We start from the raw sequence: 22,217 nt of genomic DNA, 5'->3' as shown, positions 1-22,217 counted from the left end.
GTATTTGATATGCCATTGATATGTTTTAATTATTATTATTATTATTTGAAACTCAATTTTGCATGTCACTATAAAGTAATATAAGCCTTGCTTGTTCAATATTCAATGCAAAACTTGTTAAAACAAGTTATACTATTAAAAGGTTAATTTGTTCAACCTTGGCCCGCGGCTTTGTTCAGTTTTAAATTTTGGCCCACTCTGTATTTGAGTTTTAACACCCCTGGTCTAAAGTGTATCCCTGTTGAGAAACGCATAAATCCTGAATGGTGTCTCAACAAAAACGTTCAGCAGAATACATTCATATGTTTCATGTTTGCACAGCTCATGCTGCTATTCTTGAGACTTCGGCATCAATACAAACTCACAATTTAAATAAAACAAATGCTTCTTGTTTTAAAGAGCTAGGAGTATATGACAAATTAAGCATTCACAGTTAAAATACATTTCATAAAAAGCTTTAAAAAACAGGCTTGCAAGTTGCTACTTCCTAATTTAGAATTGTATGACTCAGCTTAATGAAAAGGCCATCTGCTGCTTGTGACGTGCATGGTAGGACATCACAGCTCGCTCTGCCTCTACCTGCTTGCACTCACGCACTTTCCATCCCTTAAAAGCATTCCTCCAAGCCCCTTTGAAAAATGCAACAGTTTAGACAAAAAAACAAAAAACAGCCAGATGTGAAAAGATTATTTCACCATTGCATGGTTCAATCCATTTGCGCTAATATGGAGTGTTATCACAATAAGACAAGTGTTCTTTAGACTATCATTTACAACCTGTGGGGCATCTTCAACACCCACTTTAATAGTGATAATGGTAATACATCGCCATGGCAACTACACTTCTCTTCTGAACAACTGCCTCACCACCCACAAAAGGTCTAACAGCAACAGTCACCAAGCAACTCCCTCCCTCTTCTCAGTTTCTCTATTTAAGGAGCCAAGGAGGAGGAATTATAAATAACCAAAAAAAAGAAGAGTTGAGAAGTCGCATAAACATTATATAGCCCATAAAAAAAGACTGTGTAAACAATACGTTGTAATTGTACCTTAAATAACAGCGTCTGTTTTTGTGGCACATTGGATTGTGATAATTTGAGTAGTATCGTTGCAGTTACCATAGCAACAGCACGTTGCCTCGTTTAGTGTTTTATAATATAATAGTGGACATATTTAAACGGTTTTTTGAATACAGTTTGTGTGGTATGGTACACCTCTCAAATAGTTAGCACTAGCATATATGCTAACTCTTATTTTAATGTTTGACCATGTCACCGCCTATCGTGTTGCCTGTGAAAGAAAGAGGTCGATATTTAGCAAGGATTAACAGCAGACGGGAACATCAGACTAACTGCCTCTTTGTGGACTGCGGAATGTGATAATGGGGCAGATTATTTTTCTAATCTTGCTGTTTTGGCTGCAACGCTTTTTTGGATAATACTTGTGTGCTAGAGCTTGTGTGGCTTAACAAGTATGCAAAAGTCCCGTCTGTAGTCATCAGTTTCCGTAGTGTAGTGGTTATCACGTTCGCCTAACACGCGAAAGGTCCCCGGTTCGAGACCGGGCGGAAACAAGCATTTTCAGATTTGTAAATAAATCGTTTTCCCACTATATATCTTCAGCATACCATTTGAACTAAATGTTTAAACAACTACCTTTCATTTTTTACACAAAAAATAATTAAGAAGCATTGCCTTAAGAAAAAGTCAGTTCCTTTCTGTTCTTTGCATTAACTCTAATGGTATTATTTCAAATATGCATACAGTAAAAATATGCTACATCACCTATTTCCAGTACCTCATTGCTACATGTTTGAAAAGGAGTAGGAAGAAGCAGAACTCATTTAACTTTACCCCTTTTCCGTTTCATAGTCATTGGTCACACATGTTGGTTCACTCCCTGTGCTCAATCTGTAACACAAACTAATTCAATAAATAGATAGATTAATGCAATCAATAAAGTTCTCATGAGTAAATAGTTGTTTGTAAGTCGTGAGTAACATTGTGCGATGAATAAAATTGTCTCCTTTTTCTTTTTATATTTCTCCTCTTTTGTTGAGAATAATTGTTGCACATTCTTGCCTAGCAGGTTATCATTTGCTTTGTACATAGTTTTAGCTGTTTGCAAATGCACCAAATCATTGAATTTCAATATTATTGATTCAATAAAAAGTTTGAATGTTCTCTATAAGCAACATTATGTATTATTCTCACTAGCCTTCATAATAACACAGTTAGAGAATTAAATGTACTTTTGTCATTATTTCCTCATATTTCTACACAGGAAACTCAGACATGGTAACACTCAGTAGAGCATATGAAGTGACTTTTAGTCTAGAACATATTTACCTTTGTTCATTATTGAAGTATTTCTTGCCACCTTATGTTGCATATTTTTTAATGAGATTTATATTATTACACCTAAATAATTGATTTATTTTATCCTGTCAATGTCTACACCTTCTATTTGTATTTCTTTGACTGTCTTTCCCACTGTTACCAAATAGCATTATTTTAGTTCTACTTCAATTAAAAGATAGCATGTTTTTGTCAAACCATCTCTTTAATTGATTTGTTTCTTCTTTTGTTATTTGAATTTCCTTTGTAACTTGACAAATGTTGATAATATAGAGATTGAACAATTGTGGTACCAGTATTGATCCCTGGGGTACGCCGCAAGATATATTTAGAGCTGTAAACATGTGTTTGCCTAGCTTTTTGTATCGCTTCCTGCTAGTTAATAAGCTTCTATCCAGGTTAATACCAACCTTCTGATGCAATGTGTTAACTTTACACGTAACAATTTTTGTTTTCCTTTGTAGTGTGGAAGTGGAGTCCCAGTGTCCGGGGGAGTCTGGCACCCACAAAGACACTTCTTTCAGCCAGGCACCTTACCTGCGAAGCTCCAAGCGCTACATTGACAGCAGCGGTGGTATTATCTCCTCAAGCTCCAGGAGCCCTTCATATGTGGCTGCCTCCAGTTCAGCCAGCCTGGCCTGGGCATTACGAACACGGCACCAGCCTGCCAGCCTAGCCCTTCGCAAGCAGGAAGAGGAGGAAAACAAGAGGTGCAAAGCTCTTTCAGACAGTTACGAACTCTCAACTGATCTTCAGGATAAAAAGGTAACAACACACTGGATGCTGTTACAGTTAATGAAATTACAGTCAGTAGCAATAGTACATAATGTCCAGATAGTTATTGCATTATAGTTTATCCCTTATTTCCCCAGGTGGAAATGCTGGAAAGAAAGTATGGGGGTTCCTTTGTGAGTCGCAGGGCAGCCAGGACCATTCAGACGGCCTTTCGGCAGTATCGCATGAACAAGAACTTTGAGCGCCTCCGAAGCTCGGCCTCTGAGAGTCGAATGACACGTCGCATCATTCTGTCAAACATGAGGCTTCAGTATTCCTTTGACGAGCGCCAGCCTCAGCAGCAGGCCCAGACGCAGACCAGTTTCACTCACAGTGTGGCGATAGGACCTCCTCATTCCCCTGATCCTGACCGCCCGGGAGACTACACACACTTGGAGGACTCCTTCTCCAAACAGGTCTCATATTTTTGTTACTCTTCGGGCACCTAAGTCATGCACTGGTCATGTGTTCGTGTTTGTCTTGTGAGAGAGGAGAGAGGTAAACCTCGAAGTTCTTGGCATCCTTAAATTTAAAGGCATTTTGTCAACTTTTTTGGATTTTGTGTATCTGTAGTCCTTGCTAAGTAAAACTTATTGCATGAGTTCTATTAAGGTTTCTTGTCAGCATTGGGTCAACTTTAATATATTTATTTCAGTGATTTGAAATGTATAGGTATTATCACCAACCCTATTGATTTTGAATCAATTATTTAGCTGATGTCACATTGCTTGGTAAGTGTACTTAAGGTTTTCAGGGATTTTTGTCTCATGGTACAGTACATCTTCAGCTACATCAGAAATTTGATATTTTTGACCTGGTAGGTAATAGTATGTAAATGTTGCCCATTTTTGTGTTCTATCCAGGTTAAGTCCTTAGCTGACTCCATAGACGATGCCCTGACCTGCCGTGCGGGTCGCAATGACTCTCAGGAGGATAGCAGAGATGGTGGTGGTCTCAGTGAAGATTTTGGGGAGTGTGTGTGGAGCAGCAGCAGCAACCCCTCCTCTCAAAGAGGCCTTGGTGAAAGAGCCAGAGGAGTAGGAGGAGGGCTCAGCATGCATGGAGATAGTACAGCTACTTCGTATAGTGATGTCACGCTTTACATGGATGACGGCATGCCATCCTCCCCACTCTCTCCGGACCGGGCTCCCAGCAGCACAGACACTGAGTACTGGGGACCTGGTGGTGGCGTCGGAGTGCGTGAAGACAGCAGGGACACAGAGGGAGGCGGCAGTAGTAACAGCCGGCGCAGTACACCTTGCACAGAGTGCAGAGACTATCGTCTGAGGGGCGCACATTTGCCTCTCCTCACTATTGAGCCACCGAGTGACAGCTCAGTAGACATGAGTGACCGTTCAGACCGTGGCTCTCTAACCAGACAAATGGTTTATGAGCAGGATCCAGCAGTGGGGGCTTGCTCTCCTCAGGGAACCCTCAAACACTCCCCCAACACAGGTGCCCGCTCACCCTCAACAGCAGCCGCCCAGGGTCAGATCAGAGCGCCTGGACGAGCCATTCCCACACACATCCCTCACCAGGTGGCCTCACACCACCACCACCACCACCATCACCACCCCATACATCACCACCAGTACCCTGACACACCTTCATCCTCTTCATCACCCCAGCAGCCACCCACGACCCCTCTGTCATCATCGTCCTCCACAGCTCTGCCTACTGGAGGCCTGGAGCAGCCATGTTGCTCAGATGGAGACAACGACTCTCTCAACTCCACCACCAACTCCAATGAGACGGTCAACTGCAGCTCTGGTTCCTCATCTCAGGACAGTCTGCAGGAACCTCTGCCCCCTCTAGGCAAGCAGACCTATCAGAGGGAAAGCCGCCATAGCTGGGATTCGCCACCCTTCAACAGTGACGTAGTGCAGAGACGTCAGTACCGCATAGGTCTCAACCTTTTCAACAAGTAAGTGGTCCTGAGTAAAAAACAAAATGTACATTGAATGAATACTGATATAGAAATGTGTTGTTCAATAATAGGAAGCCAGAGAAAGGGATCCAGTACTTGATTGAGAGAGGCTTTGTGTCCGACACTCCTGTTGGGATCGCTCGATTTATCCTGGAGAGGAAAGGTCTGAGCAGGCAGATGATTGGAGAGTTCCTGGGAAACCGTCAGAAGCAATTCAACAAAGATGTTTTGGAGTGAGTAAAATATGTGATAAGGACTTTTTCAGTTGTCATTCATCCAGGTCATTGTCATCTCAGGCCTTCACTCGATCGCAACTGGACTGTTTGGTTTGTCTTGGAAGACGTTTCGCCACTCATCCGTATAGGCTTCATCAGTTTGTCCTCATAGACTTAGATTGGTCGGATCTAGTGATTGAATGCCCTGAGATGACTTTTTTAGTTATTTTAGCTCAGGGTAGATCTGAACTGGTGTGAATGTCTCTGTTATCAATTTCAGCTGTGTGGTTGATGAGATGGACTTCTCAGGAATGGACCTGGATGACGCTCTGAGGAAGTTCCAGGCTCAAATCAGAGTTCAGGGAGAAGCACAAAAAGTGGAGCGACTCATCGAGGCCTTTAGGTTTGTTATGCGTTAGAAACCTCTGAAGATTTTCAATTAGCATAGAGTCCAACACAGCACTGGAACAACCAAACTATGTTAACTGTGTTTCTGTCTCCATGCAGTCAGAGATACTGTGTGTGTAATCCTGTCCTGGTTCGGCAGTTCCAAAACCCTGACACAATCTTTATCTTGGCCTTCGCTATAATCCTCCTCAACACAGACATGTACAGCCCCAACGTCAAAGCAGAGAGGAAGATGAAACTTGAGGATTTCATCAAGAATTTAAGAGGTGCTCCTGCTAAAACTTTGTGTTCTAAAAAACTGATGATGTCATTTTCTGTCCGTAGAAATGCATGTTTGTAGACAACCTGAATTTTTACCACTGGATTTCTTTTATATGTTTCAAAAATCAATTGGATAAATTAGCTCTATCTTAAGTTTGTAAATCACAGTTTTATTCATCCTTAAATGATTTGACCAATTAAACAAAACGTTTAGCTCATGCTGAGTTCACATGTTATAAACAGTTTCAATGTTTCAAATAAAACTGTGTTTTACTTAAAGAAATCTGTCTAAATCCTATATTGCTCGGTTGCTGATGCCCCGCATGCTCCTAGTAAGATGTCAGTTAAAAAAGCAGAGTGAAAATGCTGCCTACATGATCCGTTCTTGCCTTTGGAAATGGTTGCAACAGGGATTTTGGTAAAGTTATTTGAGAGTTCCTGAAATAAAAAAACATAGTCATTATAAAGAGAAGAACAATGTTAAAACAAATAAAAATGTGGCTGCTGTGGTTGTTGAGTGGAACCACTTTGTATGAACTTAAACTGTAAAAGCCTGTTTATGATTATTTACTTTTTTCATTCCCATAAACATACATATGAGCAGTTTTCTCTTGAAAACTGCTACATGGAATGTATTTGTGCGTCATTTGTAAGCGAAATGCCTGATAATACAGAGACTAAAACTAATCAACAAAGATCACATGGAATGTGTTAACTAACGATGCACAAATAAGTGTAACACTATCTTTCATGGTTTAATGTTTAATTCGTGGACCCCTCCAGATGTTAGAAAATTATGTGCCCCCATACGTTTGTAGGTCTAGTCTTTGTAAGTGTTGAAAGAAGTGTTGACGACTAGTTAGTTTGATTACCATTTCGCTGATGTTGACTATGTTAAATCTGAGAAAGGTCTTTCTTCTTAAGCTTGTATGGATCCACTCCATCACATTGAGCTATTTTTTGATGATATCCGGCTTGTAAATTTGCCACTTTACCTTGAAATGACTCTCACGTTTGTGTTGCTAAAGGGAAATCAACAGTAGTCATATTGAATATTTGCCGTTCATGTGAAAACCGGTAGTAAGGGGGCCAGCCTGTAGGTCAAAAAGAAATATCCTGGCGGGGAAAAACCTTCCTGGAATAATTGTGTACATGATCTATTAGTAAAGATGGTATTTAGCTTTGCTATTATTAATGTTTGAAATCAAATCAACTGTGTAATGAATCATTGTCTAAACAGCTGTCTTTCCTTCACTGAAGGCGTTGATAATGGTCAGGATATTCCCAGAGACCTGCTTGTAGGAATCTACCAGCGCATACAGAAATGGGAGCTACGCACCAATGATGACCATGTGTCCCAAGTGCAGGCAGTGGAGAGAGTCATTGTGGGCAAGAAGCCTGTGAGGGCCAAACTTTAATTATTATTATTCTAGGAATATGAGCATGAGAAATGTACTTAATGATCGCTGGTCTGCTTTCAAATAAGATGCCACTATAATTATTTTGTCTTTGCAGGTGCTGTCTCTTTCCCATCGTAGGCTGGTGTGTTGTTGCCAGCTGTATGAGGTGCCTGACCCTAACAGACCTCAGAGAACGGGTGTGCATCAGCGGGAGGTCTTTCTCTTTAACGACCTTCTTGTGGTAAGACTATGTGGCAAATATAAGATTTGATGAAGATCATGTTCCTTCACTGATAGTGTTTAAAGACAAATATTAGTCATTTAACGAGAGTGAGAGTAGTACATCTCGCTTTATTTCTACTTTGGTTGTATCCATCCAGCATAAAACACCCATTACAGCAGAGTAAAAAGATCAAACCAATTTTTTGTGGATAATAGTTTGAAAAAGATAAAAGACGAAGGAAAACAAAAGCTAAATGCTTGCTATGCTCAAATATTGACGCTAAAGTACAATGCCTCATAAAAACATATTCATGTTCTGCATCAGGTAACCAAAATCTTTCAGAAGAAGAAAACCTCAGTGACTTACAGTTTTAGACAATCTTTCCCTCTGGTTGAGATGCAAGTGCATATGTTCCAGAACTCATGTAAGAATATTTTTTGTTTTCTTTTCCACATTTCAGTGATTTTCAGTTGTTTTTCTTAGTTGGTCTTTTTAATGTTCAATTACATATATTTTTTTTCTAGACTATCCTCATGGTATCCGCCTGACCTCAGCTGTCTTGGGTGGGGAAAGAAAAGTTCTTATCGTCTTTATGGCCCCCAGTCAGCAAGACCGCACCCGCTTTGTTAGTGACCTCAGGGAGAGTGTTGCTGAAGTGCAGGAGATGGAGAAATATAGAGTTGAATGTAAGTCCGCCACCTACTGGCCATTGCTTTGAATGACATGGTTCCCATTGTGAATTTCTCCTTGGTGTGAACGTGAATGTCAATGGTTGTTTGTTGATAGTTCCCTGTGTTTGACTGGCGACCAATACAGTGTATGAACCGGAATAAGTTGCAAATCACCAATGAACCATTTAAATTAATAAATGTTCTTCATGTTTATTTACAGCGGAGTTGGAGAAGCAAAAAGGTGTTATGCGTCCCAGCTTGCTCACTGGAGTTGTGGTTGGTGGAGGAGCTGGTGTGAAGAGTGATGTTGTGAATGGTGTGTTAGGAAGGACAAGTTTTGATGACAACTGCGAAGGTCTCAAACGCACCGCACTCAGCTCATCTCTCAGGGACCTATCGGAAGCAGGTCAGTAAAACAAGGTCCTTGGAGAGTTGGCTATCTTTCTTGTCACTTGAGTCGGATGGCAGAGCTTCAACTTTGATTACACCTTTTTTCTTCTTTTGGAAAATCCTTATTCTTAACAAACAAGCATGTTTTCTTCTCTTTGCTGACTTTACTTTATCTGGTGGGGTGCAGGGAAGCGTGGTCGCAGCAACAGTGTTGGTTCTCTGGACAGTACCATGGAAGTAAGTCTTTAAGAGTACTGTACATGAACTCATCTATCAACAGTAGTGCACTGCCCCATCTTGCTGAGAGTGTTGATTAAGGGCCTGATTTGCTAAAGGTTTGCTTGTACTAAAACATGTGCAAACTTGATAGCACACAAAGCTGATTTACTAAACGTGTGCAAAGTGGATTGCGTCTGTTAAGTGAGCAGAACAAGTCAGTGCCAAACAAGGCTGCAGGGTCAGTTCTTGGGCTGCACAGACAGATGATTTACAGAAAATCTTCCGTACCTGTGTTTTTAAACATATTTGGACGGTCAGAAATATAAAATATTAGACTTACGTCTATTCAGCAATTTCCTTTTATAATTTTAATGAATTATGCGTTTTGGTTTCTGTTGGCGTTTTTTTAATGCAGTTTTTTTCTTTTTTTTAGGAAGTATATTTACTATAATATATCTCCTACATGGAAAAACGTCATGCATGATGCATTTTCTTGCCTTTGAGTCATTCCAGACGCACAAATGCGCTGTTGATATGATTCACAGCCCAGCGCTCAGAATGAAGTGTCAGTGTGCATCTGTTTCTGTTGTCTAGAATGCGATTCAGAAAAGCGGTTACAAATTATAGATGTGTGCTGCTGGTACAACACATTGCACACAGGTAGCATGTTATGCATGCATGTTACATGAATGTTCAGAAAAATGATCAAGGGTCTTTGTGGTAAAATCTTAATCCACGCAAAATCCTCATTTAAATTTAGGGCGGCATAGCTCGTTTGGTAGAGTGGCCGTGCCAGCAACTTGAGGGTTCCAGGTTCGATTCCCGCTTCCACCATCCTAGTCACTGCCGTTGTGTCATTGGGCAAGACACTTTACCCACCTGCTCCCAGTGCCACCCACACTGGTTTAAATGTAACTTAGATATTGGGTTTCACTATGTAAAGCGCTTTGAGTCACTAGAGAAAAGCGCTATATAAATATAATTCACTTCACTTCAAATAAGGCAGTTTGCACCACTATTCAATTGTGCACGCAGTGATAGTATATCACACGCAACACGCCCACTTGTAATACACCCAATTTCATTTTTTGCATACACTGTCTAGGCTCTAAATGTACATGCATGTACTCTATGGTTCTGATTTGGTTGTACTAAAACTTGTGCAAACTTTATATCGCATGCTTAGCTGGTCTACTAAACGTATGCGCATAGGATTGCATCTCCTTAAAAAGAGAGTGCGATCCATTTAGCGTGTCCGTCTTCATGTATATGCAGAATATATGCTGATTACTAAAACACCCACAATACTGGGAGGAGAAGATGCAAATATAATCATTTAGCACTCGCAATGTGATTTATCAGGACTGAAACTGTTTTGCAGTCACTTATTTTTTTGTCTATATTTTGCATGTTTAAAGTCCATGCAAAAACTGGCACAGTTATGCACAACTGTCTGTGAGAAAGGAGGGGATTGTGCTACAAAGACAGACGATTGACATAGAATCCTCTGCCCTATGTGTGTTTGTCAATATATTTGGACTGTTAGATCTAAAAATATTAGACATATCGTCTATACAGCAATATATTTTTTACATCATAGCTGCTGGACAACGTATAGGGTAACTGCACTTTTTTTTTTATTTGACCAATAATTCAAAATCCCTATGTCAGACAAGGAAAACATATGTCTTTTTTTTATGCATTCTAATTTGTAATATGTGGCAAGTACGAGGTGGCTAACAAAGAAGTTAATGGGAGTCATCTATTGCGCCTATAAAACCCTCGAAAAAAACCTCCAAAAACAGCCAACAATACCCTGTTTACATGTTTTAACCTGCATATTAACCAACGTATTAGACATATTGTAATTAAAAGCGCTAACACCAAGACACAACTCTTAGTGGCGCAGTGATCGCAGAGAGGTAACTAGCTAATGCAGCTATTGACACACTGAGCAAGTACGCTGCTGCATCACCTCTGAGTTGGTCAAAGTTAATTCTAGAATATAAATCATGCCTTTTACTTGTATAGTAGAAGGTTCTGGCCATAAACCGAGAAGTTGACATCCAACTTAGACTCTGAGATTGTGAGAAAGACGCTAGTTTGCGCCCACCTCCTTTTTTTTTTTACCTGCATGAGTATTATGATTAATCTAAACGGGAGAAATGAAGATCCCCTCTGTCAGCATCCCAGTGAGAGCAGACACTGTACAGTAAGTGGTTATTTTGTATTTGTAGTTTGTATTTCTTGTTTAGCGCTTAGCAATCGTGCTACTTGCTGGATCTACGTATCACTCAGCTTCTAAAACTTCTACCTCACTCTCCGTATATTGAAGATAAAAAAATATATGGTTCTGAATCATCATTTGTCCCAAAGTAGTTGTTGTTGGCACTCATGAAGTCTGCCATGATTAGTAGTTGTTGTAGGAAATAGAAAATGTTGTAGTACATCAGTGAAATAATGCCCCCGCCTATGCTTAAAATGACCAAAATGCATAAATATTACACAATATTATGATTTCGCCTTTTAGTACATTACATATATACTTGCAGCGTGTATACAAATACAGTGTGTATTGATGGAGGTTTTCGGAGGTTTTTAGAGCACGTTATAGGCAAAATAGAGCAAATCCCATTACCTCCATTGTTAGCTGACTCTTTTTGCCGTTTATTTACAAGTTACAATGCATAAAAAAAGAAAAATGTCTATGTGTGCTTGTTTTGTATGAGGATTGTGAATCATACACAAAATTCCCCCCAAAAGTGCAGTTCCCCTTTAAGGACCCCAGATTATATTTCTGTACATGTTCAACAGCGTATACAAATAGTACAGGTTGGAGCATATGATGCCATAATTGTGGAGGGAAATGAGTGGAGACGGTAGCTAGTACATGCAAAAACCTAATTTAATCAGGGTGGTCTGCACCACCTTTGCATTAGTTATCAATGGTACACACAGTAGTACAGTAGATAGTAGTAGATCACCCGTAACACACCGAGTCATAGTACATGCAATTTGTAGTTTGCACATGCTGTTTAGCACTTGTTATTTGGATCTTAGCAGATCAGACCCATTGTGGTTTTCTTGCACTATTTGCATGGCTTCAAGTTGAATGTCATAGCAAGTCCTCCTAATACCTGCTGTGTGTATGTGTTCATGTCAGTTGGGATATGCATCCACAGATTTTTATAAAGCTCTTTTTCCTTCCAGGGGTCCATCATTAGCAGTCCACAGCCTCACCAGCGCTATTCAGTTCCAGGTGTTGTTCCTAGCCACTACGGAACAGAAGACTTCCGGCCTCATCGCCCTATCCTGAGCCCCGGAACAGGGATGGGGGGTGGGCCGGGGCAGCAACATACCACTGCTGGGACCGCAGTTGGGGGCGTCCCCAGCAGTGTGGAGAGAGCAGGAGTTGGCAGCGGCCCTGGGGGGAGCAGCAACAACAGCGGTTCCTTCCTGGGCTCACTATTCGGCAGCAAGCGCGCCAAACCACCAGGGCCCCTTATTCCACCGGGGCCACCCTACCCCGCACCTGTGCCCCCACCAACGACGGGAGGGCCCCCTCCTCACTCCCCTTCATCCCTGTGCCAGCAGTTGGAGGGGGGGCCTTCCAAGATCCAGGCCCTGCACGCACAGTACTGTCACGCGGCTACCGTGCAGCCCCCACCACCGTACTACCACCACCATCGCTACCACATGCAAAATGTCCCTCCACCTTTGCAAGGAGTGCCCCCTCATACTACACAGAGAGGCCCGCAACCCTGTCGTCCAGTCCTTGGCCCTTTACACGTCGCGCACCCGCAGCTAGCCCATCTCTCCCAGCTCTCACAGCATGGGCTTCCGGGTCGCTACACCAACATGGTGGTGGGATGCCCCCCTCTTTCTCCTCTCTCCCAGCATTCGCCGAACCCGCAGTTTGCCCTGTACCACGTCCAGCCCACACACTCTATCAGAGGGGGCAGCAGCTCTGTTACCAAACCTCCCCTAACCTTGTCTCACTCGCATCCGCATCCCCACGCCCACTCCCAAACCCACCCCGGGCACGTGCTCACACCACACCCAGCCAGCCACTCCACCCATCAAACACATTTCATATTCGGCACTCTGCCTCACAATCTACCGTCCGCTACCGTCAACGCGCATCACACAGCCTCCACCGGCCCGTATCTGCCCCAGTACCCTCCTCTTTCTTCGATCCCCCCTCCCCCACCACACTCCCCTTTACCCCCCCCTTCATCCCCCCTTACCCCTCTTACACCTCTCTCCCCTCACCCCCCCCAGCACCCCGGGCAGCCTCAGCAGGGGCCACCGGTGACGGGGGCCGGATCGACAGGTACAGGGGGCAGCTCCAAATCCAAACCTATCAACCGGATAAGCACCGTAGTGTGAGCAGGATGTGGGCGTCCCGCAGCCAAAGGTCAGATGATAGAGTGCAAGAGGTCAGCAGACCCAGAGCGAGGGCGAGGTCGGCTAGGACAGAAAGTAACAGTAGCAGCGCAGTCGACAAGAGGAAACGCAGTTTGCTGCGTCTCTGTTACTTTCACCTCCGTTTCCCACATATGTAAACTGGGGGATGGCAAAATGACATAAACTGCACACACAATCAGAAAATTCTATAGCCATATAATTTACGATGAATAAAGTCTATTTCTTGGCACTGCATCTGTTTTAACTCTTAGAAATATATAGTTTAAGAAAGTATGTATATGTATATAAAAAAGACAACCATACTGTACATCGAGCTGCTTACATTGAGTATCGGAGCAAAGAATATGCCACCAAAAATAGGGTTCAGCAAAGTTTAATATTATAAACAGCCACATCGCAAAAACTGTCACTTGCCTCTGCAATAATTTCCTTAGCCTCATGATGTCCTCATTCACTGCAGGGTCTACTTGGCAAATACTATTGTTTTATTTCTGAAGATGACCTCGGAGTTGTTGCTGTGTCTTTTGTTTTTGTTTTCTGCTTAATGGTCTTTTACATGTCAACAGGAGCCATCTGGCTTCGTAATGCATTCTTTCGAGAGTTTGGGAAATGAAACGTACATCTACAATCTATTGTGAATGTTTTTGAAGCTTCTTGCTGTTTTACGAATATTACATAATATCTGCTACGAGTATGATAAATAGTGTTTGTATGTATCAGCATATGTTTGAACGTGGTTATAACGAGTAGAAGCACAATTACATTCCTAACGGAGAGTGCTTTGATTAAAAATAATACTTTTACATCACTCACACCATTATGTAATCTCATCCAAATTAATTGTTTTTTTTAATTACATGAAATATCAGTGATGTTTTGTTTAAACTGACAATATTTTTGTTGTTTGTTTGAAGGAAGGATAACTTCCCGCATTCTTTTTCTTTCATTGTTGGAAAAAAGTGGAAATGTAGGAATATCAACTTTCTTTTTCCTACTCATCACATTTAGCATTAGGTATATAGATATGTTTTGAAGAAGCACGCTTTTACAAGAGGATTTGTGAATTTTGCACGTGATGTCTTAAGTCAGAAATGACCTTCATCTTACTCTCACCCCTCCAGCCCACTTTTAAAGAACTTGCTTCCTACATTTTTGATGCTTTAGATTTCCGCTGGGGGATTCTTACAATATGTAAAAAAATAAATAAAAAAACAGACTTAACAATAATTAAGAATGTAAAACAGCCCACAGGTACTTGCATTCCTTGTTATTCTGTGGGTCTTGTGTACCTTTTTGCGTCTGCAATATTTTCAGTTGTGAGTATACTGACATATAGTTACCTACAGTGCCAGCTAATATTAAGAGGAACGATTACATATTATAATTAATGAGTAGAGGAGTGTGGACAAAACTGTGCCAATCTTTGATATTAACAGACTGAAACAAAACTTGAAAGTCTGAATACACAAAAAAGGCTACAAAGGAGGTTTGGGGAAAGTCAAGAATGTGAGATGAAGGTTTTATATGTATTTGTTTGTGTTGCTTAGCCTTTTTCTTTCATGGTGTCATATTTGACTCTTCTTGCATGAATACTGTATATCTGCACTTATTTAATAGATTGTACTGTATAAACCTGAATGTAAATAATATACTATAGGCTTCTTCTCAGCCATGGGACAAAGTGCTACCAGTTTGTATTCAGGTGCGTGCATGTGAGTGCCATGATGTATGTACATATGAGGAATAGAAAATGTTGTCCAAAAGGAATAGCTACTTGTTTTGCTTCCCTATATTCATAATGACTGAAGATGAGAGAATGAATTTGACTTTAATGTTTATGCTTACATGTTAGTGCACTTATTGATATTATTTTTAACAACTGAGTTAAATTTTCTTTTGTGGTTCTGTTATGTGTGCCAAAAGAATATAAATTTGATATGTGAATATTTATTGCTTCTGATCAATTAAAGTGTCCTTGCAGTGACATTAATATGTTGGGTTTGTTTTTTTGTGTGATGAAATTTATTAACATAAACTCTTAATATTTGCTTGGAATTCAACTTATTTCCACATACATGAACACACATTTGTATAATGCAATATTTCACATTGAGCTAAAAAATCAGGTTATATTGTTGATTTTAATGAATTTTAAAATGACTGATCATCTCTAATGATTCCAATAAATCCTAAATAGCACTTAAGAATATACAGTACTGAATAGAGTTTAAAAAATGGAATATAATTATGGCTGTGTCGATAATTGAGCTATTTTTTTTAAAGAAATGTAACATTATGATATGCATAGTCTACTAATAATATTTACAATAATACATCTTGATCACGAAAGGTCAAAATAAACAGTTCATAATTTTGTATTTTATACAGGATCTGCTTTTATTATTATTAATAATCTTCAAGCACTTTTTAAAAGCGCTATATGAACAAAAATATTATTACTATTATATTTATAAAATATGGCTCAGATTATTGCATTAAAGATATATTTCAAAAGCTGATCAAAACAAAACAATTGAATTGCATTTTAATTGTTTTATTAATTCTATATTCCATTTGGAATTCATTTTGGTCAACGATGGAACAACATTGCGTTATTAGGTACTCAAGACATAAAATATACATTTTCAATCACAATTTCGACCCAGTTTATTTTGATTTGGGACAAATAGTAATCTATTTAACTGCCTGCGATGAGACGCGACTTGTCCAGGGTGTACTCCGCCTTCCGCCCGATTGTAGCTGAGATAGGCTCCAGTGTCCCCCGCGACTCCAAAGGGAATAAGCGGTAGAAAATGGATGGATGAACTGCATGCTTGCTGATTTTGTATAAGGATTACAGTAGCTACAGGACTGTAGCCTATGAAATTATGACGTAAGTGTCCTCCAATTCTGGAATGACTTATACTGTATTATTTCTCACTTCGTGACGAAGTTTGCGTCAAGGTTTGTAACGGAGTTTTCGTTGTTGATAAGTGTATTTAAATTAGTGTGTGATTTGTTGACATATTTTGTGTTACGAACAGTTGTAACTACCATACACGGTTTCTTTACTACGCGTCGTTGTGAATGTGCGTACGTGGGCACTATTTTCAGGGAATAAACGTGGCGGACGGAATATGAGGGATCGTTGTTGTGATTCGGTCGTGAGAAAAAAAACTAAGATGGCGCCTCGTCAAGAAAGATAGGATGGCTTGAAGGGAGTAATAGTATATGTCGAAAATTTACCGATAACGACACAACGGTTACTATTTGAGACTGGAGTCTATGATTAAATGGATGCCTTGCGTCCACGTTTTTGAACCGAGTGGAATTCCGTGGAGAATTGAGGCAGCAAAGCGGGTAACTTTGCTAGCAGCAGTAGCTCACCAGCGGCATCAAGCACAGCTGGCCCTCGTTAGCTAACCACCAGCAGTCATCACAACAAGAGAAGAAGGAGAGCAGCCAGCAGCCCTATCATAGCCCGGGACATCGCGGTGTCGACGGGTCAGTCACTGGCACACGACGAGACAATGTAACATGTATGGATCTCTAAATGTTTTCTATATAGGGGTTATTTTGGTATATGACGACAAATCTATTGAGTTTCCTTGCTATCACTTTGCTACTGGTTTTGACACAAGTAGTTAGCTGAGCTGTGCCCATGTTTTCTTCATTCTATTAACTGGGGTGTTACCTTGGAGCTAACTAATGCTAACTAAGACCGTGGGAGGTTATGGAACTGGGCTGAGGAAAATTGGAGGCCTCGACGCTAACGTTAGCTCTTTCTGACACTGGTGTCTGGATACTAGATCAAAAAATAGACATAATTGATTTAGGAAGATACAAACAAGACTTCAAAGTCAGCAGACGTAAAATGTTACAATATTTTGTTTTGATTGGAACGGGGAGGGGGTTTAATTCGGTCAGAAAGTGCCTTAGCTAACAGTTATCCGCCAAGCGTCATTAACATAAATGTAAACTCTAATGGACAATTACGTGAGTGGTTTCATGTATTGAATCGGTTAACTTGTTGTTATGTTACTTCAAAGTCTTTTCAAATACGCGTTACAAACACCACCGGGAAGTGATGTCTTTATGGCCTTCACTTCCTTTTGATTTCATGGCCTCTACGCCATTGTTTGGCTACAATTTTACGAAAATGAATCGTTGCAACATTTTTGCGTACTTATAGACGTGGCGTCATCAGTGTTGTTTTAGTTGAAGCCCGATTTGGGAAGAGAAGAAATACATTTTGAAAATAAACATTGTATTTCCCAACAGCGTGTACTATATCGGGGAATTATGCACCACAATGTGTATACATGGTAACTGATAAGAATTTGTCTTAAAACCTCTCACATTTTCCTCTTAATCATGTTCATCACCAAAGCAGTGCTATTGTTTTGTGGTCTAGAATTGGGGGAGGGGGGTTAAACAAGGCCTAGTTGAGGGCAATAACACTTCCTCTGTGGTCTTCATCATTGTTAAAAATTAAGGTCACTCCAATTCCAAAGTTGCATAAACACTCCATACTACATTATCACAGTGAAACAGTTGTCTCTTGACTTCTGCATTGTAAAACTGTGTACATTATGTATTAATGATGACAGTAACTGATGCATTGTAATTGAAATTAAATAGTGATGTTTTTCCTGTCACCACACCAATAGAGACAAGTGGTGCTTTGCTGTAATAGTGTAAGACTAAATGTAGTTTTGAAAGGTAACCATTAAACATGTTTTGTCAACGTTTTTTATTGTCAGGGCAATGGAAGGGGAAGAGTTTGTACCTCCTCCGGAGTGTCCAGTTTTTGAGCCATCATGGGAGGAGTTCCAGGATCCTCTGGGTTACATTGCCAAGATACGTCCCATAGCAGAGAAGTCTGGAATCTGCAAGATTCGACCTCCACCAGTAAATATTTACTCGCTTTTGCATCATGTAGACAAAATGCTGTCTGTGAATGTGAGTGTTGTCTGTCTATGAGGTGGCGACTTGTCCAGGGTGTAGCCTGCCTTCCGCCCGAATGCAGCTGGGATAGACTCCAGCCACCCCCGCAATCCCGAAAGGGACAAGCGGTAGCAAATGGATGGATGGATAGCTTAATTAAATCTTATTTTTGTGTCGGATCCCAGATTTCTGTGACTTACATTACTAGTCATATGTGTGGATTGCAGTGTCGATAGGGCATTGCATCTAGGCAGATTTAGTCTGAGCCGGATGTCTAAAAGTGAACCTATGCAGGACTCTTAACACTGTCTTAGCTAGTTGCTAAGTGCTGCTTAAATTGAGCAATTAACAAGTTAGCAAGGGTGGGGAAAACATTTTTGCGGTCATTGTCTTTCATTTTGTTAGGTGGCTTGACAAAAATAATCTTGTCAATCTAGTACAACCAGTCTAGCAAAGCCTACAGGTACGGATGTCCCGATAAGCATTTTTGGCCACCGTACCCGATACGATTTTTTTTGGGCCTCAGATCTGATTTGATTTCAAGTCCGGATCCGATACTTTGACAACAAACAAGGAACAGAAAATGTTTTTTTTTAGGAAGTAAGAGTAAAGTGAACACATTTTATAACGTGTATTTAATACAATTCTGAATTTGGTAGTATTGTTGTAAATCATATGCCATTAAATGTGTGGTATTGAATGCTACACAGCATTTTTTTTTACAAAAAAAAGTTAGAGCACAAAAACTGCCATTGGCTCCATTTTAAATCATTTGGTTTTTACCCTTAAAGCACTCCTGTATCCACAGACTTATTCCCTTTGTTTGTAACAATAACAAAAACGACAATGTTTTAATTTTGTAATAATACGCATACATATCGATCTAATTGCTTTATGATCGTTCATATACTGATACTATACTAGGTTACATTAAATCTTTAGTGGCTAGCTTGGCTTCTTGTGTTGTCCTGCTCAGTGTTGTTAAAGTAGACATGTAAGGATAAATAGTATTTTGCAGTAAAACTCCTGGCGTTTATATTACCGTTTTAATATAAATGATCATAACACCATGATTAACAATTGCTCTGACCGGCTAGCTCTAGCTCGATAACTAGCTTAAACGTTAATATGAATACAAGAAACATTAATGTCCCATTAAGAAATAACTTACTACAATTTAAACTTGAATGAACATATTGCTTTCAGAGCAACTAAGCCTTTCAATTGTGCACATTGAACTGAGGCTGTGCTCTCTGTATACACGGAGGAATATGACACAGAGGTGTCTACTCCAGAAAGTGAAATTCTTGCATAATGTCACATTAACCGGAAGTGAAATGCACATTTGTCCATCAGTAAATTAAAAACATGTGTCTTTCTATTTTTATAATTGGGGGGGAATATAGTTATACAAATCTACCCCATGGTGATGTTATGTGGTCACAAATGCAGTCCCATAAATGTATCAAAAACTTAATTTTAGTCCGTAAACACGAGATTCTATAACTCGTTACAGGTGGAAAAATCTAGTAGCCTATGTGGACCAAGCTCGGCGCAAGAATGAAGTGTGTCCCACGTGTGACGCTTTTCTGAGGAGGAATAAGGTAGACTTCTTTGGTGGCTGCACATAAAAAAGGAAAGCGAAGTGAAATCGTAAAATGCTAAGTAGAGAGAAACCAACATTGGCTGCATGGCCATTTCAAGCCACTCAAACGCTGTGACCATCATGAAGGATAAATGGTATCTTTGAACATATATAATATGAAATGATCTTTTACTATGAACTGGAAAGTAGTAAAAACGTAGCGGTCCCGTCATTTAAACCTTCATCCCACAGTAAGCCTGTCTCGTAGTGATGGGTTGATGAGGCGTCATGAAGCGTTTCGACACATTGCAAAACTGTATTGATACTGTGTCGATACTGTGTCACTAAATACTGACATCTGCTGGACATTAAAAATCTCTACAGGCAACCTATGGACCTACTCAACTGACACTGATTTTATGACCTAGTATATACAATAACATAAACCAAGTCATTGTATTTCATTTAGGATTATTTAATATCTTCATTTAAATAAAAATATATTTTTATCTTTTTTAGATACAGTCAAGAAATAATGTGAACATGTATCATAACATGGAAATCTAAGAGAACGTGTTGTGAATGAGGATGCTTGTGGACTGGGAATTTTTATTTTTTTTACACATTTTTATTTTGAAAAAAACCCAGTTTTTCCAATGTATTAAATTTTAGACGATTTCTCTTCTTAGTTATTATTTCTCCGGCTGTAGAAAAGACCCACTCACAGGGCACAGAGGAGGCGTCAGTGCGACACAATTCGCGTATCGGTCACGTGACCGAAACAGCTCATGATCGGCCACGTGACTTTCTAAAAGCGGTACGCGCACCGACACAGGGTTTTGCTCTATGAGCTCGACGCATGCGCCGATGCATCGGTGTTGCCGGACCCATCACTACTGTCTCGTCCTACCCTTGCAGAGTGCCTTTTGGTGTGCAAGACAAGCAGAGGGATAAAAGTAAAAGTTTATTCTTTTTTATTTTTATTACTGTTCCATTTCATTCTTAAATACTGTGTTTTATTCCCTTCATGAGTACAGTGTACAGTGTGAGTGACTTAGGTGGTAGTTAAGGTATAACTTACAACTTACAATAAAAAAGAACTTACATCAAAGTCTAGTACCCAAACTAGTTCGTAACACGAGAACCACCTGTAATTAGGGACATTTTGATCAGGGATTTTGGTTGCAATACTGATCATCCATGAGTGAGATCGGCCGATAGCAATCACGTGTATTAACTTTACATATTTCACTTTATTTATGGGGAATTCTATTGTCAGTTTAACAATATCAAAACAATATTTAAAGCAGTTCCTTACTTTCTTTTACTCCATACAATTGTTTGAACAAAACAAAGTCAATAGCACATAATTACTTAACAAAAGCCAAAACTACTTATTTACTGTATTTTTCGGATTATAAATTGCTCCGGAGTATAAGTCGCACCGGCCGAAAATGCATAATAAAGAAGGAAAAAAACATATATACGTCGCACTCGAGTATAAGTCTCATTTTTGGGGGAAATTGATTTGATAAAATCCAACACCAAGAATAGACATTTGAAAGGCAATTTGAAATAAATAAATAATAGTGAACAACAGGCTGAATAAGTGTACGTTATATGAAGCATAAATAACCAACTGAGAACGTGCCTGGTATGTTAACGTACCATATTATGGTAAGAGTCATTCAAATAACTATAACGTATAGAACATGCTATACGTTTACCAAACAATCTGTCACTCCTAATCGCTAAATCCGATGAAATCTTCTTCCTCGGTGTCTCTTCTAAACAACTCTGCCAACTCCAAAGGTATGCGCCGCTTCCTGCTGCATATTTCACTACGTCCAGCTTGTAATCTGCAGTATATGATTTCCTTTTCGGTGCCATTTTTATTCAGCCCTTCTCAGTTTTTATAAGTTACCGCCAATGTTGAAATGATCCATTTTTATAGCTACGGACATAGTAGCATGTAGCATCCCATGACCCACAATGCACTTCTGCCATGACCCGCCCCCGCCGAAATTTTATTGGTTGACGTGTGCGAGACGATTGCTGACGTGTGCGTGACGATTGCTGACATTCGCCTCGTCTCTTACGGGAATGAGATAAATAATATTATTTGATGTTTTACGGTAATGTGTTAATAATTTCACACATAAGTCGCTCAGGAGTTTAAGTCGCACCCCTGGCCAAACTATGAAAAAAAATGCTATTTATAATCCGAAAAATATGGTAAATCCTTTGCTTTTTGCCCTCAAGTCCTCCTGTGTCCATTAACTCCAATGACTTATTCCCTGAGTTTGTAAAAATTATTAAACACAATCTATTTTGACCTAATAACTCCAGTATGGATCATATACAGATACTACCCTTGGTGTCGACATCGCCAATTTATGGCTCGATCCAATCG

General features: G+C 40.1%; 2 protein-coding genes and 1 non-coding gene across 7 annotated transcripts in view; all 3 read left to right on the top strand.

Moving 5' to 3' along the window:
* Positions 1 to 15,258, top strand: part of iqsec2b (IQ motif and Sec7 domain ArfGEF 2b) — a 63,639-nt gene extending 48,381 nt beyond the window's left edge. For 2 of the 3 annotated variants that reach the window (XM_061983208.2, XM_061983224.2), the window contains 13 exons: positions 2,821 to 3,121; positions 3,229 to 3,546; positions 3,994 to 5,054; positions 5,129 to 5,290; positions 5,553 to 5,675; positions 5,780 to 5,946; positions 7,202 to 7,341; positions 7,457 to 7,582; positions 7,889 to 7,988; positions 8,089 to 8,250; positions 8,456 to 8,641; positions 8,813 to 8,862; positions 12,055 to 15,258. In XM_061983208.2, coding sequence (XP_061839192.2) covers positions 2,821 to 3,121; positions 3,229 to 3,546; positions 3,994 to 5,054; positions 5,129 to 5,290; positions 5,553 to 5,675; positions 5,780 to 5,946; positions 7,202 to 7,341; positions 7,457 to 7,582; positions 7,889 to 7,988; positions 8,089 to 8,250; positions 8,456 to 8,641; positions 8,813 to 8,862; positions 12,055 to 13,233 — 4,075 coding nt within the window. In that variant the 3' untranslated portion in view covers positions 13,234 to 15,258. The remainder of the gene's footprint in view (positions 1 to 2,820; positions 3,122 to 3,228; positions 3,547 to 3,993; positions 5,055 to 5,128; positions 5,291 to 5,552; positions 5,676 to 5,779; positions 5,947 to 7,201; positions 7,342 to 7,456; positions 7,583 to 7,888; positions 7,989 to 8,088; positions 8,251 to 8,455; positions 8,642 to 8,812; positions 8,863 to 12,054) is intronic. The other variant, XM_061983215.2, reaches the window with a different exon arrangement.
* Positions 1,500 to 1,572, top strand: trnav-aac (transfer RNA valine (anticodon AAC)). Its single transcript has one exon. It is a non-coding gene; the product is annotated as a tRNA-Val (tRNA).
* Positions 15,259 to 16,415: 1,157 nt separating the features above from the next.
* Positions 16,416 to 22,217, top strand: part of kdm5c (lysine demethylase 5C) — a 50,176-nt gene continuing 44,374 nt past the window's right edge. For 2 of the 3 annotated variants that reach the window (XM_061983068.2, XM_061983049.2), the window contains exons 1-2: positions 16,416 to 16,811; positions 18,036 to 18,183. In XM_061983068.2, coding sequence (XP_061839052.1) covers positions 16,810 to 16,811; positions 18,036 to 18,183 — 150 coding nt within the window. In that variant the 5' untranslated portion in view covers positions 16,416 to 16,809. The remainder of the gene's footprint in view (positions 16,812 to 18,035; positions 18,184 to 22,217) is intronic. The other variant, XM_061983058.2, reaches the window with a different exon arrangement.

The sequence above is a fragment of the Nerophis lumbriciformis genome, linkage group LG01, assembly GCF_033978685.3.
Source record: "Nerophis lumbriciformis linkage group LG01, RoL_Nlum_v2.1, whole genome shotgun sequence".
Lineage (NCBI taxonomy): Eukaryota > Metazoa > Chordata > Actinopteri > Syngnathiformes > Syngnathidae > Nerophis > Nerophis lumbriciformis.
The sequence above is the reverse complement of the archived record's forward strand: the minus strand, read 5'-3'. Positions and strand labels throughout refer to the sequence as shown.